Source organism: Pocillopora damicornis, chromosome 5 (assembly GCF_964200805.1).
Source record: "Pocillopora damicornis chromosome 5, jaPocDami1.2, whole genome shotgun sequence".
NCBI classification, from domain to species: Eukaryota; Metazoa; Cnidaria; class Anthozoa; order Scleractinia; family Pocilloporidae; genus Pocillopora; species Pocillopora damicornis.
In genome coordinates, this window is record NC_142674.1 from 4,873,993 (window position 1) to 4,895,152 (window position 21,160).

General features: G+C 38.5%; 1 protein-coding gene across 1 annotated transcript; it reads left to right on the plus strand.

Moving 5' to 3' along the window:
* The first annotated feature begins 8,525 nt into the window (after window positions 1-8,525).
* On the plus strand, window positions 8,526-10,803 carry LOC113679923 (dual specificity protein phosphatase 6). Its single transcript, XM_027196901.2, is given in 4 exon segments — window positions 8,526-9,051; window positions 9,273-9,674; window positions 10,330-10,605; window positions 10,608-10,803. Coding segments are annotated over 4 exon segments (1,167 nt in total). The 5' UTR covers window positions 8,526-8,618; the 3' UTR covers window positions 10,664-10,803.
* The last annotated feature ends 10,357 nt before the right edge of the window (window positions 10,804-21,160 follow it).

Sequence of the window (21,160 nt, forward strand, 5' to 3'; positions counted from 1 at the left end):
TTGAGAACCTAAGCTTTTGAGAGGAAAATGATTTTGTTTATACGACTATGAGGAGTAAACAATATGTCCCCTCATTTGCTCGTTTGGACATAAACCCGTTACGCAATCAACTGTAGTCAAATCTTTGTTGGCTTTTGAACATTTCAAACAACCAGTCAGGATTCAAATGTTGATGATTATCGCTGATTACGCTGCATTTATGAGGTAACTTAGCTTAATTACAGCACTAGAAATATTTGTTTTTGTGTTTCAAGTGTTACGCACATATCGTGATTAATTTACCCAATCGCGGCTCTTGGGCTGCCAACGACCGATCATTCATTTTAGAAGGCAGAAAATTAAAATGTGCACGATCATGCTGACTGGTAGTCTTTTTGGTCTCCCCTTCCTTAGGGCTCGAGCCAGCAGACGAACTTATCAATTACTGAAACCTTTGGGTGTGCACTTTCTTCTGGAGAGATCTTGAATAAATTTAGAGGAAATTGGATGAGGGGATGAAAAGACTTTACTCATAGGAATGAGGAGAATTAAAGTTTTGACGTAAAACGAAATAGTTAGAGGAATCATCACGGACCAATATTTGTCATTAAGTAATTGCAATTCGCAATTTTTGGCTGCATCATCTTGAAAAATAAGAGTACTATATAGAATATTTACGACCGCTCTTAGGAAGTGAAAATACTGTCAAATTCTCAATAAAAATACCTTACTTTACTTCCAAAGTGCATGGCTTGTTGTCTGATAGCTTACTTTTTTGAAAAGAGGCCATTTTAGCGAGTTATCCATTTCTAAATTCACTACTCCTAAGAGAATGACAAGGCTACACACTCCATTTCCGAACATGTGATCCGAGAAGCAAAAAAAACCATGCTCAAAATGACTGGGCGGCCACGAATCCAAGCATATATATTATATTTTCATTTCAATTCACTACCAACTCAATCCTCCCCGTGATCGATACCGACGCTAAGCCGCAGTTTGCTTCCAAAATTTCCAGTTTAGACGTTTCTAACGACCTGCGTACATATTCACCACGACGCACGACCGTTGAAAATCGGCTGTAAATTTTGCAAGCAAACTGCGGCTTAGCGTCGGTTTGAGTTGGTAGTGAATTGCAATGAAACTGCAGTATAGTGCTTGGATTCTGCGTTAGATTTGTGGCGGCCCGGTTATTTTGAGCTTAATTGGATTTTTTTGCTTTTCGGATCGGGTGTTCGAAAATGGAGTGTGCAGCCTTGTCCTTCTCTTAGGAGTAGTAAACCTAGAAACAATTTACGACAAAAATGATCGCAAGACAATCGGTGCAATTACTCGAAAGAGCGAGCGGGCTAAAATGACCAAAAACTCTATTTTGGCCGCAATATGCGCCATTATACCCGAGAGAGAGAAGCTTATTTGATCGGTCGGAAATTGTAACATATGGCAGGGGCTCCTGCATACGGTAATTTCGCAAGATATGAATCGAAAAACAGAAAATAAGGGAATTAAATTTGGTGAGGTCGTGACTTCGCCTTATCTTTGTCCGGCCAAGATGAGGAAAAATAGGATGTGGCCGGAATTTCACGTAGGCATAACACAAAACTGAAAGCTGTGTACGAAACCAAACCGGAACTAATCTGTTTTGATTTGTTCTAGAATTCAGCTGTGAGGTGGCGTAACTGCCATGCCTAAGGATGTCTGTTCAACAAAATATGTGGGAGCGGATACAAAATATACGCAGACAATTTCCCGATCAAAATAATATTGCCCTTTTAATATTCATTTGCTGTTCTTTATGGAAACATTTTCCAGCTGATGGTGGGCGTAACGTATTTCCTACAGGAAATAATCTAGAAAAAGAAAGAAAGAAAAACAGAAGCCAGATAAATATTGCTATTACAATCACTCAAAATATTACCACCTTCTACTTTATAAGGTAAAAATATTTTTGTTTCCCATGCACTTATAGTTTCTATTAAGAAAAATTTATGCCCCATTATTTTGTCTTAGTTCTACCAATCCTCTTTTTTAATAACTAATTTATGTACTCTTTAATGAAACAAAACAGCTTAAAATCCTAACACTTTTTTAGGCCACAATTTTATTAATAGCTATAATGGCCTCAAATGCCCCGACTTTCTGTCCTCTAACATGTTTGTTTCTAGAGCGTATAAATATATTTTGTCTCTCATGAACTCGGAAGACTTGTCACGGCTGGTAAGGGTAAATGTCAGTACCTCTTAACCTACCTTAGCCCCACCATCCCCTCCCTCAATTCTTGTGAGCGGAGGTGGACTGGGAAACAAGGGGTGAGGGAGAGGGCGGGGAAGTCTTACCTTCCGCGAAATCCATAAAAGGAAGCTGATTCATTACGAACTTAGCTTTCTAGATACCAGAGTCCTTGACCCAGTAACAAACGAGTCTTATCAATTAGAAATACTCTTCTTTCTGCGACTTTTATTTTTTTTTTCTTTCAACCAAAACCTTTCTGAGATTTTATTATCTCACTGACATTTAATTTTAGGTAGCCAAATCATTCACAAACCAGTCGAATCTTGCGTAATTCATAATTAAAACCTTATAAAGCTAACATTTAAGAATTTGAAAGGCACAGGTTATGATGATAAAACAGTTATCGATGCGAAAAAAAGAGAGTTTAACCATAAATGCAACTCAGAGGCAGGAATCTTTCTTTTTTCCGAGGCAAGAATCTGGTCTACATAGCTCATACATACTTTGTTGCAAATCCATCCAAAATTACGGTATTTTAGGATTGCTTCAGTGTCTGATTTTTTTTTTTTTTACCAAAGATGGAGTGGTGTCCTTGTGATGTAAAATGTAACAAAGTTGCCTGTGTCCAGACACCCGCTGAGAAATTACTTCATGTTTCACCACTACACTTATAAGGAAGTTCGTTTATCGACGTTAAGTTAAAACAACGTTGCAGTGATCAATAATTACCACTTTAACTATCTCAGTTTATAATTCCAAGTGAAATACATAATACTTCAATGAGTTAATAAATTTTATTGAAAAAAATCAAGTAAAAAAAACAGCAGCGCATGTTGACGACGGAGGAACCTTTTTATCAGGCTCTCTCCCTCGGTGCATAACTCTTCAAGAATGTCAGTCTCTTTGGGACTGTGTTGTATCTCGTGCGCAGTCTGTGTTTTATCTCGTGCGCAGTCTGTGTTGTATCTCGCGCGCAGTCTGTGTTGTATCTTGCGCGCAGTCTGTGTTGTATCTCGCGCACAGACTTGGAAGACCTAAAAATAGACACACGATGTCCCTAATAAACACTTGAGCTAAGCTAACAGACGTCATCGCCATATTTCAACAAAAACTGTTCTTTGTCAATCAAAGATGGGCGCTCGCAGTCTAAACAGTTTCCGATGAATCTTTGGTCTCCAGAGAAGGTTGCATCGATAATATGAGGTCTTTGGTGTTCACGGGCAAATGGCGATAAGAAAAACATACTCAATGAAAGTGCGCGGTTTACAATTTCTTATACGAGGTTTCTTTTCCTAAATCATTCACCAATGTACTAATCTTTCTCGGCGTCAATTATGTCGTTTCACAAGCTAAAAAATTGTAGAAGAGGTGAAGAACTGAGTTTTCTCGCCAATGATAGCAAAATTTTTTTGCAAAGTTGTTTAAAAAAGCCGGAGGGTCGAAGAATTGTAATTTAACACTGAATAAAGGGAGAAGATCGAAAGTAAGCATTTCAAACCTGTCATTTTGGTGTTATTTTATTTGCTCTGTATTTCTAATCAACTCCCACGCGTTTACGTCGATTTCGGAAAATTATTGATGACTTAACATGCTTAACTTTAACTCAACGCTTTTCTTTCGCAATCAGTTTTGTGTCGCTTTGCACAGTTATCGTTGGATTAAGAAGTTTTTTACACCAATAAATTCAGTCCGAAACAGGTAAAAATTAGTGAAGTTTATTTCAATTTACACGACTTGACACAAGTCAGAAGAGGGATTAAATCTTCCTTTGACGAAGAATGCCTGTTTAATTAGAATTTATTTCTGTCAATGCATTCATAGCGGTGGGGCCGAGCTCAGTGGAAACCATCGGTTCCGTTCCTAAATTGTTTAGTCGAAAATGTAGAACATTCGGTTAGTTCTCCGTGGTTTTCCATAGCAATGACAACTTTGTCCTTGCCATAAACATTCAGCGACAGGTACTCTTGCAATCTCCCTTGAAGTTGTTGTATCAGCTTGTCACGCAACACAAAAGATTCTAAAGACTAGCAAGGGGGGAAGGAAAACATCCAAGCGTCACGTGTACTTTAAACAGAACTCTCAAGCGTCACGAATTTAAAAGGGAAAACTTCAAATCTCAGCTTGACCTGCCTTTCTGAAAAATTCACGCGTCGCGAATAGATTTTGGGCTTGATCACGTATCACGTATAAACAGTTTGCCAACCTCATTCTACCGACAAAAAATATCAGACATTGATTTGCCTCAATTCTTGTTGGCGTGAACCATTTTAAGTTGGGATTCTTAAAAAATTCGCTTAGACTTTAAAAGATCTCAAACAGGCTCAGGTCAAGTCCAAAACGGGATATTATAAAAAAGTTAAGCATTTTAAATAGTTAAGACTTCTCTGACATTGTTGCAATGCTAATTGTAACCAAAGATAGCGGTATTTGGGAGGAAAGGTTTGGGGAGCGAAAGTCATATTCTAACTATAGAAGATTAACCAATAAATTATCCTCCACCTCTTTCCGTCCTTCTCTGCTCGCTGTGGTTTAAGATAACTGACAGATGATAGAAAAATGAAGCGGAAATAATTTGCAATAATCTTCATTTTAGCGGAAATTTATTTTTAACAGGTTAGAACATTTCATTTTATCGACGAAAGGTTTATTTTGTAACTGCTGATTAATAGGGTTCCGCCCCAGGGTAAATACGAAGAGACACTGGGATTACTGATAATTCCATTACAGCCACCTTTGTCAAAAATAAAAAAAAAGTAATTCAGAACAATACACTGAAAGAGAAAGCATGAATCAAATAAAGAACATCATTAAAATACTGCATAAATAGACAGAACAAAAGATAAATGAAGCCGGCCCTTGTGCAATTGCCACACAAAAGATATTCATCAGAAATAACTCTTGTCTTTTAATGAACTTCATTTTGCCTACGTTTTCAATGTTTATGTTGTTATTGCAAGAAGTCTTTAATTAGGTATTTTATGATAAAACACTCATAAAAACTCTATTTCACCTGATTACAAATATATTGAAAAGCTACGTAAATCATGAAGAGAAGATGGCCAGAAAGAAGAAGTTGAAGAGACTACTTAAATAAGATCTCAGCTCCCTTTGTGATGTCAAAACTATTTATCATTCTTAATCATCGAAAACAGAAACTAAATGGGCCTTCTGATGTAATCTAAAACGGACGTAATATTTCCAAGGGTACTGTTCCTCCTTCTCACATCGACCTGGGAACGAGGATTTGCATCGAGCTTGATCCCAAGAAAGCAACTTATGGTATATAGCTAACCCAAATTTTCCAAGATTGTCAAATACAAACCGTGTTCAATCTTTTCCATCTCAAACTGACTTTTTTCTGGTTTATTCTTTCTAGCATATGATTTTTACTCTCCGGGAAACTAATATTTCCATATGTTCTAGCTTTTTCTAAAGTCTCGTATATTTAGCACCATTAGAGAAGTCATCTCAAAATGGCAATGGTTTTTTTTTGGTACAGTCCTCTAGAACACTCAAAATAACCACAGAATCGATGACCACGAACCTCATTTCACATTCCACTGATTTACTGGGCGAGTCGGCATTTTTTAAAATCAGGCTATGTATGGAAGGTAATGTAACTGACTCCAAAAGCTCTATTGACAATTACAGAGCGTTGGTTCATTTCCTTAACTTTGTCCTGCCTCAAGGAATTTCTGCGATTCTTCGAGACGTATTCCATTTGGAAGTAATCACTATTGAAGACCATATATAGAATACAGATAAGCTGAAAAGGAACCACCCTGGGAACTTAAGCGCGCATCAGCGACTCTACAAAACTAAAGAAGATAAAAAAGACGTTCGCTCCCCTGTGGGTACATGTACCGTAAATCAGTTTAACAATAAGCCGTGCTCAAGCTAAGGTGACGGAGGGGGAATTTGTAAGGTCCAGTGAGTTATGCAAAGCAGTTTATAATCTCGAACATTGCAACCGGCGAGAGTAGAGAAACAAAAAAAAAAAAAAAATGCAGGTTCTACTTTTTCTGCTCACCCACAAAATCAAAGTCCTTGTTTTACTCGTTCATACTGACAAGGAACAGCGAGGGAGCGGTGAAGATGGCGACAGAATCGTGAAGCCTGTTATTGATACAATCGAAGCATGAACTTCGAGGTTCCAGATGTCGCCAGATAGGAAATGTCGGAAGGGGGTGCTGGCAGTGTTGTAAAGGTGACTGATGTGAGATCCTAAAATAACTGAGAAAATCTAGGGAGATTTAACGCTGACCCTTACAACTCAGAGGTGCTTGTAAACCGAATTTGACATGCCGCGCAAATTGATATCTGGTTTCTCTAGCTAGCAAATGACTGCAAAATACTGACTATTTTTGTCGCTGTACGAATCGCAGATCATACTCCAGAATCTATATTATTGATGGTTTACCGCTAGTTTCAAGTGTTTTGGGTATGGCAGTCAAGCTGTCAGCCCGTTTTCCGGCGATATTCGCTAGTGAACCACAGCTGAAATATTGGTCGACAAGCCTGAATAGGGCGCGGTAACTCACACGTCGACTTGTCAAAATACTCTAAGCTTATAGATATTACTCTTTGGGACACACAAGCTAATTTTCTCTAAGAGCCTTTTGAAATCAAGAGGTATGTTATTTTTTTTCCTGGATTAGCAAGCAAGTAGGCTCGGCAGTATTAATCTTCCTTCCCCCAACGCCTTTAAATTTCATAATGAGCACGCAAAAGTCTTCCTTAACTGCTCATCTTGAAGCAGTCTAAACTGAAATTAAATAAACGTTTTTCCTTTATTTTGGTTTCGGGTTAGGTTGAAATTCAAAATAAAATGTTAATTAATCTCTTTTTCAATTTCGAATTAGTCTAGATCACCCATAAGGAATGGATTAAAAATTACTGTAATATTGTCAATCAATTTGATCTTTTTACCGCGTTTTTCGTTTTTCCTCACTATAACATCACAATATAGAGCATATGCTTAAAGCAAGGCGAACTGGGGAACTGCTTTCTTTCCTAGATTTTCCGTTGCGGTTTGGCATGAAAAAGTCATAAGCGGACACATCGTCGCTAATTTACTATCAGGGCGTTGACGCATCACGGGTTAGACATTTATTTTCCGTTTAAGACTAGCGGTTTTTGCGGCCCATTCAGCCCCGGACCTTCAATATGCCAAAAATTTATCCCGCTTCCGTACAGTAAGGTAAAGTAAGGCTTTAGTGTCAATACGTGTGAATGCTGTAGTTTAATAAAGCTGTTATCAGACTCGATAAACTTGAGAACTTTCTTAAAGAAGCTTGAAGCTGTGAGCAAACTGTGTTTGTTCCGTTCCCTCGTATTGCTGTTTTGTAAAACAGTGAAAGTCAATTAAACTCGAAAAGAAAAAGTTTCGAACTAAAAACTGAAGTATGTTTTAAGATTAACAAAAGACACGAAAATAGACTTTGTTCAATATCTGTGGTTATTTTAAAAAGTTTTTTTTCAGGATTTCTTGGGTATGGCATTGGATTTCCGTTCGAATAATTATTAATTAAGGTAACATGCTAAGAACAAACCAGAAAATATGACAACTTGTCGCTGATTGGCCACCAGGAAATATTCTGAGTCTTTCAGCGCGACCTAGTGACCTCAACATGTTTTGAAATATTCTGAAAATGAAATCGAGCTTGTAACAGGATAGCATGGGTCAAAAACCATTACGAAAAGTTATTTTAAACAATTTTCCTTCCGAAATAGTGAAAAATTTTCACCAATTCCAACTTTATCAATGATACTTTTAGTGTCTGAAGCCGATCGTTCGACCGTGAAGCGAACAAAGGGCAGGATTTCGGTATTGTTACGTAAAGGAAGGCAAGCGCTTTTTGAATAGCAATTATGAGTAATTACTACCGCGCCCTAGATATTGATGTGTTCCGAACCAGCGGGATACGGTTAAAAAAAAAACTTCGTTGTTCTTTAACCAAGTCGTAAAATCGCATGTCCACAAATAAACATTATGCCCCTGTCGCTACGCTGTTCATTACTGCCGAATATGTAGAGCACTTTGGCCAACTCCGAGTGTATTATTACAGCATTTCGCAAGGCCTGTTATGATAATTTTTAGCTTTCACTTAACCGGAAGCATTTGACAGGTGAGAGAACGGGTTACCCCTCCTTTTCTTTCAAGTCCTGATATGTTGCTATGGAAATCATGACGAAAGAGCGCCTCTCTCAGCGAGGAAGACTCTGATTGGATAGTTACGACATACCAACACATAAGTAGATAATGACTGTCAATCATCTCAACGCTAAATACAATGTGTTCATTTCACCGAATCAAATGGTTATGTTGGTGTGTGAAAGGAAAACATCAAATCACTTTCTCTAAGAGCGTAGCTTTAGCGAACCTCAAACGTTGAACCGAGTTTGAAATGCCTTCATTACTTTACGTGGACAGCCCAAGGAGTTATCGAAGAATTCAAGGGGAGAAGAAGAAATACATGGCCAAAGGCGCCACAATTTCATGGTTGTCAGACCAACTGAGCAATGGAGCAATCTTGTTACTTCTCGACTGCCGACCGTACGCCGAGTATGCTCAGTCCCATGTACAGGGCGCGATTAATTTAACTATTCCTTCCCTCATGCTACGAAGACTAAAGAAAGGCGCAAACTTCGCCATAAGTTCAATGATCACTTCGGAGGATGGCAAGGCTCAGTTTAACAGGAATCTTCGCCTGGCGTCGGGAATAGTTTTGTACGATTCGGAAACGGACGATGTGTCGAGCGTCTGTTCAAACAGTGCCTTAGGAGTCTTGCTGAAGAAGTTTTCCGAAGATGTCAATACGCCAGTTTGGTTACTTGAAGGTAAGATTAAAGATTTGTATTTAATTTAACAATCGTACTTTTGTCCTCAAATTTAGTTGACTGGCGTGTTAACTAAATTTTCGACAGTCTGTCGCTTGCTCATTTGCTGATTCAAAAGGGGACACCATCAGAATTTTGTTTGTTTTTGAACTAATCTCGCCCGCATTTAATCTAATATACGCCACTCACTAATTACAACGATTTGTTCCGATGTTTTTCAGGTGGCTTTACGAAGTTTGAGAATAAGTATCCCAGTTTTTGCGTCGCTGGAGAACTCGTCGATAGACCACTGCTGTCTCTGTCAGGATTGACGATACAAGACACCGACATCAATGACCGCGCGTTGAAACTTGAACCAATTACACCACAAATCACTGATCACCAAGAGTCCACGACAAAAGTCCCTGTTCAGATCCTACCTCGTTTATACCTTGGCAGCGAAAAGGATTCTTCAGATTTGGAACTCTTAAAGAAATACGAAATTTCGTATATCTTAAACGTTACACACGACAAGCCGAACTCTTTCGAACATTTGCCTGATTTTAAATACAAGAAACTCCCAGTAGAAGACAACTGGAGAGCTAATCTATCGGACATGTTTCCAGAGGCATTTCAATTCATAGGTAAGTTTGTTAACACTAATATTTTTTTTCGCTCGAAGATTGATTAATGTTTTTTTTCGATGTAGTAGATTTGATGGATAAAAAATAGCGAGATATAGCAACCGTGGCATTGCGGGAAAGTTGTAATTCTTAGCGGCAAACGCCCTCCGTAGAAATAATTTGTTACTTTTTATACGTAACTGGAACAAATCTTTTGACTTTTTAGAGCAAGTGAGTTCGGTAATTCGAAAAAAAGTCGTTTATTAATCAAGTGAGTGGGTGGTTATGGACTCGAGAAACGAGCGCTGGTGCATTCACTCGGCGTTTGTTTGTTTAATGCTGGTTGGTACATTGAAGAAAGCTACTACGTTGTCATCTGACGTAAATATCACTCAGAATTGAACTAAAGTAATCATCTATACAGATACCCCTTGGGTAATCGCTAAAACATTTTTGGCTAGATTTTAGTCGCTTCTCTAATAAATTATACTCGCTATACACTCGTGGTCCGCTTTGAATAGATTTTGCCGCTAAAGCAAGAATTTCTAATTTCCTTCTTCAGTGTAGCGTAACCACTATCCATTGCTTTATTGACTGGATATTGAATTTGCGGCTTAACTTAAGTTTTGATACCTGCACTCCTAATAATCAAAACTTGTTTTCTTCCTTTTTCCAGATGAGGGCATCACACAGAACCGTGGAGTTTTAATTCATTGTCTTGCCGGAGTCTCGCGTTCGGTGACTGTAACTATCGCCTACCTAATATCAGCCCTCAACATGACTTTAAATGAAGCTTACGACTTCGTGAAACAAAGAAAGCCGAGTGTTAATCCAAATTTGAACTTTATGGGACAACTACTTGAGTTTGAAAGGCAACTCAGAACACCTCAAACCCCAAGTTCCACGACGAGTACGCTCTCGAGCGACTGTAGTTTAGACGGCGAAGTCGAAGACTTGAGTTGAACGTTGTTCGTTGGAGCTGTCAAAAGGTTGAATTCAAATCAAGCTGATAGATTATAACAGAACTTAGAATTATTCTCCGGAAACAAAAGGACGGCAAGCAATGATCTTTAATGAAAGAGTTACAATTAGCAGAGGTTATGCCGAGAAAGTTTAAAACTATTTCGTATCGGAGAGATATACAGTTACTTTAAGGATAGAGCGAACGAAATCGTTTTAAAGTTATTTAGAAATTGAAGTTATAGTTTTGTATAGCACATTGAAACCATTTTGTGGTAGTTTGAATAATCTTGAAGGAACTTTGCATTGTATGCAATTAAACTGTAAGCACACTTTTGTGCTCATCGACTAGTTTCTACAGAGTTACACACTTCTTTAAACTTTGCCAGACACGTACTCCATTTAACACGTTTACGATCAATACCTCTACCATTAGTCTTCTCGCCCAGCCAATAACCTTCATCACTGACGATAATTCTATCGATAAAGGAATTTCTTTTATTAAAATTCATTGTATACTCCTACAGCATCAATTTTGATAAAGAAACCCTCTCCAATTCCAGATTTATAATTTATGTTCAGGAAGATTTGTAAATAGTTAAAAATATTGAATGATATTTGTGGGAAATTCCTTCAATTCATAGATTCCGGAGAAGTTGTATATATGTATTAGTTAGTTGGTTATTGTTAGATATACAGATTGTAAATATAATTATGAAATATCTCCTTAAATAAATGTAGAAAGTTCTCAAACTCAAAATGAAACGTGTTTTGTATCATTTATTTTTGTCAGAAGTTGCAACATGGCAGCGACTGAGAATCGTAGGGATGGAAATATAATTTACTTTGTTCAACCTCTGTGGTAGCAAGCACGAAAATTTTGCCTCGAGCAGTTGTTGTGGTTGTTTTGTCAATAACTGTTACACAGTCGTAGTAGCCATTCACTCGTATGGTTTATTTTTAGCTTCTATACTCAGCGAATAAGTCGAGGTATGGTCTCATTCGGTCTCCAATCGACCCCAAGAGTTGATCTTTTCCACGATGTTCTAATTCCTTCTGCAAGATGGGAGGTTGAAAATGCTCCAAAGTTGAACTTCAAGCAGTGATTAATACGTGTGTTTCCGGTATTTTGTTAATAAGACTCTATTAAATATTGCAGCTAAAGTTTGTTTTCGTTAGTAAACTGGGAGGAGAAATCATCTTCTGTGACATGCTTAATCCGCATGATAGTTAGCAATTACCCTGAGAAGCCGTAGTTAAAACTTAAATTTTTCATCAGAGAAATTTTCAACCCATACATCTCGTGAGCAACATTCTGGCACTAATTAAAACTTGTAACCTTCAGGGCAAAAGTTGTCACAGGCTACGATTTGAATTTCTCTTCTACGATATAACAGAAGAGAAAAAAATCGAAGAAAGTAAGCTTGATTGGAAAGAAGAAGGATAAACAACGAGTTAGAGTTTTAATACACGCGAGATCCGGCTTGAGAGAAGTGGAATTTTAGCCTCACGCGTTTTGCCGGCAAGTTCAACAGCACGATTTCCGGTCTTCCAGACTTACTGGCGCCAACTGTATTTGCCTCTATTTTTATGATCATTATGACACATGCGCAATGCTGTTCTTCTGACTAGATAACTTGTATGTCGCGCGTTCGACCGAATAGAAGACTTCTCTCAGCCTTTGTTGACCGTCAATAATTCGTTATTTCATTTCATGATTCGAAGAAGTTGCTTTTTCGCCTGGTTCCTGAAAGACTGTTTTGTAGGCCTTCAAGCACAGATCGGTCGCGTAAATAAACCAAACGATTAATTATTCAAACGGAAGCGATCAGTTTTCAAATGGAACCCTCAAACTCGCGACGAAGCTAACACATTTAGCCACCTACCGGAATTAGGGGTCACCTTTCAGTCATAAGACACTGATGAAGCAGTTTTGGCGTTCTTTTCATTGGGCTGGGGTAACGAAATCGACAAGTTGGGACACGAGTGCTTTGGCTAAGGGGGTCGTGCGTTTCCCTTGAGGGTAGAGAAGGAGAGGATAGCGTAGACTTTGCGAAAACTCAGACGATAAGTATCAAACATGTCCAGGACGTAGTAGTGAAGGAAGGAACCATTTTGCTTCTCAACACCTTCCGACGTGATCGTGTTTTTCCGCTTTCACTAGAGCTGAGCCATTTCCGAAAGACTGTCTGATGCAGCCATCCTTTTCAAACTACTGTGGGATGAAGCCCTGGGGAGATGTACTCAACAGAGTTTTATACAGGGGTGGGGGGGGGGGAAGGGGGAGGGTTACCCTTGAGACTGAATCTCCCCTCTTTTCATTTGCAACTTCAGATACACTTTCGTATACATACCAATGAAAAATGGCACCCCCATGAATAGCCTAGTTGGGAAGAACTTGATTAAAAGCGTTGTGATAGAATTCCCCTCCCTTTCGTACCTTTCCAACTCTTTGGTATACCTGATGACTGTAAGGGTACTTTGCACGGGTGACCCACCTACATATCAAAAGGAATACCACTCCCCGGAGCCCAGGTGACTAGTTTAGCACAAATCATAAGGAAAGTCCCCCCCCCCCCTTTCCTTTCATAATCCGCCCTCGCCCACGTCAACAGGACACTTTCCGCGTTTTTTTCATTGCCTCGATGGGAGTAAATAAGCCCGTGGGCGTTTGAAGTATTACGTTTTGATATGACTAAACCGGATTGTTGCGCAACCAAGTCTTGATAAGCAAATTCAGCAAAGGTTGTCGTTTTAATTGGCACTACTGCTCAATGAATAAGTTGTTATTGCCAAGCTGGACTTTTTCTACGTGCTGAAACAACACAAGCGTCGGAGCCTAAAACGGATAACGCGATATTTTTCATTTTAGCAGGAAGCTGTGCTAACTTTGAATTTCTCAATGGGATATTGCATATTGTAATTTTCAAAACAAATTATGACACAAAGCGAAAGTGCTGATGTGGGCAAAACTGTGCGCAATAAGGGAGAGAGAAGCGCCCACGGCCTTTCTTCTCATCGACCTTCTTTCTGATTTCTTTCATCGATTTCTTTACGCTCAAAAGAAAAAAATATCGAAATTTCAGTTAGATCTAAAAATAGGCGTAATGCAAGACCTTATCAAAGGCTCATGGTTTTACGTCACGCTTGAGCGAAGTAAACAAACCCATTTGAAATCTACCAGCGTAAAAACAAACGTCTGTAAGGAATAAGCTCTCTTTGTTTAAACGCTTCATTAATCATTTGATGAAGTTGTTTTAAGGTATTATTTGCTTAGAACTCGTGACCTGTCGAATATTTTTATAAACAGTGTAGACATTCATGGGTTTCCGATCTCGTTTATGGTTTCAAGTGTTTTTTTACTTATTAACGAACTTATCACGCCGCATTTGATATCATTAAACTTTAATTTTACAGTATAAAGATTCCGTGGCTACTCATCCCTTTAAAGTCTTCCAAACATTCACATTAAACACTCATAATCTTGTATAGAACGAAACTTAATATTTCTTGCAAAGGTATAACACAGTTAATCAACATTCTCAATGCACTGGAAAGAAATTCAAGTTTAGAAAATTGTCTGTGTTGGCGAAGTTCACGTTTTGGAAAAGTTTCAAATTTAACATTCAACGGCTCAAGTATTTGACTCCGTTGATCAGATGAAACTCTGTCTGGGCCATAAATCTCAAGTGACTTCCACCTTCTAAATTTCCCACCTCCTCACGAATCATCGCGGCAGCTATTGCAGCAGCGTATTGAAGCGCGAAAAAAAGGGCCTCGAATAGAACATCAGTTTTTTGATCTACTTTAAAACCAACAGGAAAAATAGCTTCAGGACCAAATGTGTTTGAATTCTATAACACGGCACAAAGAAAGATTGAACTTAGCTTGGTTAAAAGTATTCTGTAATCACGGACAAATTTAACGAGGAAAGATCCAAGTAAACAAGCTATTCTTTAGCTTAGAACGAGCATTTCCACCATAACATTCTATTTTGTCATCGCTGCGATAAGGTAAGGATGATGATTCAATGTTTGGCGGGGGTTGAAGGTCTCGTTGCCTAGCAATATCAGACCGGAAAGCCTTACCCGATCACACCGCCATATTTTTTTGGAAGAAGGTAGCGGTTACTAAGCTCGAAAACAATGAACCTGTAATACATCTCCGTAGCGAACCCAAACAATTTTACAAATAAGATGTTAGGCCGTTTCTGATATATGGTCTAGCATAGGGGCGATGAAAGTAAGAAAAGACCGTTAAATTCAGCTTGAAGTATAAGATCCTCTTGTATAGGAAATTAAATATTAAATTAAGCTAACACCAAGGTATTCAAAAGTTTTGCAGCTTGTGTCGGTGAAAAGAGGAGAAAAGACACTGATATTTGCTGGATTGTTCCTGACTGTTTCTGCTTGTTACTGTAGAGAAAGAAAAATACTATACATGACTGCTCCAGCTGTTTAGATGCAACGGAAAGAGCCTTTGGATAATCTAACAATAGTGTTATGATAAACAACAACAAAAAGCTTAAATCAACATGTATGCATGAGGTTAGGACAAGGTTCGTGCTGAGGGTACCGATGATATAAGCTTGGCGCGACTCGATGGTATTTCCTGAGTGCGATAATATAATTGGCTGAACCTAAATACAGAAGAGGATTCGTGTTAATATGTTTGTTTTAACGAAGGTATCATGACTTGTTTAGTTAAAACAGTTTTGATCATGAAGCTACTTTTAATTGAGAATGGTTATTTGAATATATCGTTCGGCTCATACTTGATAGTCAAAAGATGGTTCTTTCTGTTTTAAGCGCTTTTGCCCAGAGGTCATGAATCTGGAGGCCTTACACACACCCGCAAACAGAAGAAAATCAATTCTTCATTTGAGGATAAGCAGGTTTGCATCCAGCTTATCTGGTTTTTTGTTTTAACTTTTCTTAATTTCTCTCCCCTTCACCAGGATTTCGACTAAGCTGTTGCTTACAGCAAGTAAGTGACGCAGTTGAAATAATATGGCAGGAATTCCGGGCTTTATACATGAAGTATTTACGGAGCCCGGTAAAAGAGCCAAAAGCTTCTCAATATACGCTAAAAAAAATCAAACCAAGATTTGTTTTTGCTTTATGTTACGCTCAAACGTATATCTCAGCTAATCAATCTGAAAGAGCAAGTTTCTTTTCTATTTTATCTTGACTGACGCACGGTTTGTTGTTTACACACACTTCAAGCTGTATTTTTCCGTTTTCCTCGGGAGAAAAAACGCTATTAACGCTTCATTCGCCTAGTAATGATATCAAGACACTGCTGGGAGACAAACATATTTTTATCTTAGGACGGAAAGAGTAAGTTTTTATTAATATCAACATCAGATCACCCACCACATTAGGAAAAGAGACAATTTTCCTGAATACTGAGTGAAATTGGCACCAATCGAGCTAATGAGAAAATTCTTAGAATCCTCTAGGTCCTTTTCCAAGCTAATTACACAGTAAACTCGACTATTTTCCTTTTCAGGTGCTAACATTCCTGTGATAATGTTTAATAAAAACCGGAAAGGTTCTAACTTAAGCCAGCATCAGTATTTAGTAATCAGTCCTTTATCTCAGAGAACAACATCACGTTTCAGTATCGACTCTATCGTATTTGCTGTCTGCATCGAGCAATAAAATCAAGTTGCAGGAAATTCCACCTTTTTCCGGTTCTTGATCTGTTGAACATAAAAACAATAAGCTGGATTGGTTTTAAAAGGCGAATCATGCAACTACGGTGCCCCGTGGAGAAAAACAAGCTATCAAAACCATCCAAATTAATATGGTTTGATTAGTAGTATTAAAAGAGATCTCCTAGTTTGGCTGATAACAAATTAGAATTTCTAAACACTTATGATATATGGAAATAATTGTTTCAATTTATACAACACAGAAGTTTATTTCTAAAAAAATCTGACCATCAACATAGTTTCATTTTGTCGTTATTTTGATGTGGTTACTTGTTTTACCTGTTAAACCAGTCAATCCTGAGAGCGGACCTAAATGCTTAGTGTGCGTGACACAGAGGACAAGAAGATTTCGCAAATGTACACTTTGTTTAGCAATTTCTAGGTTTTTTATCACTCTTTTCTTGCTTCAGTTTGTTGTTGATGTAGCAGTTTTGCAAGGCTTCCCACAATGGGTGGGCTGGGAAAACGTAACCGGTTTCCGTAGTACAGTTTCAATACCAAAAGCCACACATCCCTTTTTTAATATTGTCAACAAGTTTTCAACCTATGCCCTCTCTTTGTTACGTAGGTTGATGTTTACCTTAAATGTCACGTACAACTTCAGCAAAAATTAGAACAAGGCCGATATAACATATATTTAAAACCTCAAACTGACGACACATGGGTGCCAAACTAGATAACACGCTAGTTTTAAGCTAAAAATAATCATAATTAAAAAAATCTGGTGCTGTTTGTCTCATTAAACTTTAACTTTTTCTGCGTAAAATATCGATCATCTTTAGCCCCCTTTTAGATATCGTTTTAGTTCTCCGCCGCTTATGTTAATATTTCTTGAAAAAAATTCGACTACAAATGATTAGATTTCCAAGAGGAGTTGAAAAGCGGGTAAAAACCCTGTTTCAGAACAAATTTAAACTGGCTGAAATATGATTTTGAACATCTTTTAAGACCTCCTTATATTGAAGCCTTGACTGCGTTCAGTGGAGAGTCCTTAAGGAGAGAGAGCCGGAGAGATTCCATCTTGCCTTAACCTAAGTAGCTGAAAAAGTGTACCGACAGTTTTTCCAAAGTAAACGATTTAATTGTTTAAATTTTTTTCTAACTCAGAAGGGAACAAAGCACATGCCTAAGCGCAGTTTTACATTCGAGAAGGCAGGAAAATTTTCTTCCGCGGAGAAAGTTGAATTTTTATTGAAAAGATAAGCATCTTGAACTGCAGTTTACAGAAACGGTTCAACAACATATGCCTTAGTTTATAAGTAGCATCAAGAGATAATATTAGAAAAATTGGTGCAAGTTTGTAAATGAAGCTCACAGTTCCTTCAAGAAAACGAGAGAAAATAAAGGTACCATCATTTTTTATTAAAGCAAAATGATAAACGATTATCAAACAGAAATTAGTGTTTTTTGTCGTTTAAGTTAGACTCTTGATGCATTTAACAATGACATGTAATGTTCCTTGCATGGACTTTGGTTTGGCTGGTTGTAATAAGCGTTGGAAGGAGGGAAATGAAATCGCAAGGAGACTGGGATCCTAGCAGCACCTGCAAAACAGCCGAATTTAAATTATGAATAAAGGGGGTAAGTTTCTAGAGAAACTGTGGTGCTGCGTCGGTGGGAGAGTATAAAGATTATATTATTTCGTGATAAAGTGCATTCCTAAAAGTTTGTGATTCTTAACAATGGAGCTACGATTAAGAGGTCTTGAGTGTGGGCATAAAAAAACGGATGTGCTTCGCTTAAGTCGAAATACAAAGCAGTTTCGAGAATTCTACACCGTACGCAAATATCACCGTCTAAAATTTTTAGCGTCAATCTTAGAAAAAATCTATATTCCTTTTGTGGTTTTCAAGCTGATTGCTGCACGTGAGGGTTGAGTTAAACGTTTTGGACTAATTTAGCTGTTGTTTCAGTTCAAATGATATATTGCTTTCGTACCAAGGAGGTTCGATCATTTAGTTCCTCTTTGTATGAGTTAGCTAATCAAGGCTTGAGAGTTCGTATCAGTACAGCTGCAGATCGAAATTTTAATGTGGACATGGTAACCTTACCACGGTTTGTGCTTCATGAGTTTTAAGAAAAATTTAGCCTTAATTTTTAAGATTATCATGAAGCAATCTGTTTTCTGAATGTTCCTCATCCTTGGTCACCTGATATTTTGTTGTTAATTGTGTTTTTACAGATTACTGAGCTAATATTTTGAAGTTTCCTTCCAGCTGAAGTAAATTTTGCAGAAACCCAAGTTGACTCGAAATACTGTGACTGGAACACGACAGTTTATTCTTCTCCAAATGGTTCATAGCAACCTGTCATTACTTATCTCGGGGGTGGGGGGGCTTACTCTGTTAGCAGCGACCAAGAGATCACTATAATCTCTTACGACGACTGATTTCCTCTCCGTCCCCCCAGAAAATCATTTAAGCTTCCCAAATCCTCTACCCCTCCCCCCCCTCCCAAGGGTAAAACGATCTTTTATAACTTTACAAACAGCACGTGTAGAGCAGCAATGTCACTGTTCGTTCTTTGGAGTGTCTCGAAATGTTCCTTTGTACCTCAAAAAAAGTTGAGCTTCAAAAAAAATTCTAGGATATTCTTATGCCCTCCCATTTGCCAAAGAAGTCACGTATCGATTTGCTTGCGGTTGAAGAAGTTCCCGTGGGAGGATAGTAAAAAATTTTTGATAAGAGGATTGCGAGCAAATTAAGCACGCCCTCTCAATTGGGAAAAACATCAAATAAGCTTTGACAATATTATCCAATATCCACAATCGTGATATCTATTCTTAGACTATTTCTGGGTTAGATGAGTGTCTTTATAAACTAGCAAGTAGATTTAAAACCAGACTCTCTATAATTTACTTTCCCGTATGAGCAGATTTATTTGACAGGCCAATATTGTTCCGGAAATGTTTAACAAATGGTAGAAAGGGAACACATTGAAATGATAATTGTGACGACTTGATCTAACCAAACCGGCGGAAATTAATTCGCTAAATTTAAGCTCAAAATCCAGTTGAGTGTTTTAATCGACACTAATCGTCTGTTTAGCCGTGCTGTTGAACTGTAATCGTTTTGTTTGGGCGCGCTGGTCAACTGTAATTGTGTTCTCCTGCTTTTTGACCAAAACCATACTCCTTGTAAGAGTGAAAAAATATAAACCTTTACATTACATACATGCTGTTAAAGACTCTTTGATACAGGCACTATGACAACAGAACGTCACCCCTTTCCTCTAGTGATAAACACTAAGTGACGAAATCTTCCCGTTTTCAAACAGGATGTCACGTTCGAAGTAACTATTTTTCCCTGGGCAGAAATTTGCGGTTTCTCACTGCCAGTCATGGGCTTTTGCTGCTGACTTCAACCCCTCATATTAATCCTGTCGTAGACTAAGGTGCAAACAGGCACTATGACGACAGAACGTCACCCCTTCCCTCTAGTCATAAACACCAAGTGACGAAATTTTTCCGTCTTCAAACAGGATGTCTTGTTCGAAGTAACTATCTTTCCCTGTGTATAAATTTTCGGTTTCTCACTGCCAGTCATGAGCTGCTGCCGCCACAGGCGGCCCAAGCTCACGTCTCGAGAAAAAGCCAACGATGAGTTCATGAACGCGTCACGCGTTGTGTGACTCGGTGTTAAGTTACGGGAGGAACCGTTGAAAATTTGAACACGTTATAAGGAATAGTATGGGGAACGAAATATGGTCGATTTACAACGATAAATATTTCGAAATATGAATATTTTACACGTAAAATCAATAAAACTTAATCATGCCCTGTGTATCCGTCGTAGTTTCTGGCGATTTCTGCCGTTTCAAGCTTGCTTTACCATCACTGTTATCCATATCAAAAGACGAAGTGGATGACAGTGATGGTAAAGCAAGCTTGAAACGGCAGAAATCGCCAGAAACTACGACGGGTACACAGGGCAACGGTTCCTCCCGTAACTTAACACCGAGTCGCACAACGCGTGACTCGTTCATGAATTCATCGTTGGCTTTTTCTCGAGACGTGAGCTTAGGCCGCCTGTGCTGCCGCTGACTTCAACCTTTCAAATTAATCTTGTCGCAAACTGAAGGTGCAACAAAAAAGAACAAACAAAACAACAACAACAACAACAAGAAAACGAATCGCGATTACAACAAGTAGACCACACTCTTCATGAACCCTGTGAACTCCGGAACTGTATTCTGTTTTGCGTGTGGTTTAGGCGTTGCATGTTACGCTATCAAAAGAACGTTGACAACTTTGATTACCGCAATGTTTTTGGCTCGTGTGGGTGTTCTCATTTGGGTCAATTTGGACCAAGTCCAAAAGATGGAGTGGGGGAAAAAGCACGGAAATAATTACCCTCCCTTGGAAAATGCCACGAACAAGGAAGCATCTTGATTGTATGATTCAAACGAGTCCGACGTGGGATGACTCACGATCGGTTTCTGATCGGTTCCTGAGATCTTACCTCACTTTTTTTCCCTTTCTTAAAATTCTCATGTTCTTCTGAGAGAAGATTTCAAGACCTCTAAGGCTTCTCACATCTTCTTCGCCATGAAAAACATCGTCATTGGTTTACTACGTGTAAGAAAATTACACCTTTGACCTTAGTTGGCCGACCAGGAATTTCCTTTACTGCGCAGAATGTAAAATTCACTGATTACTACGTGCAGACTGTGTTTGATTCCTGACTGGGTTGGCATCGTAGCTCAAATCGTCACCCAAGCCCTTTTTTTTGTTGTGACCGTGATTTCGTGTTTTTGACAGACTGGAAACGAACTCCCCAGACTTCTTTTCGGCCGTGTGCCTCCTCTCTCTTCCTCTCCTTCTCCTCCTGAG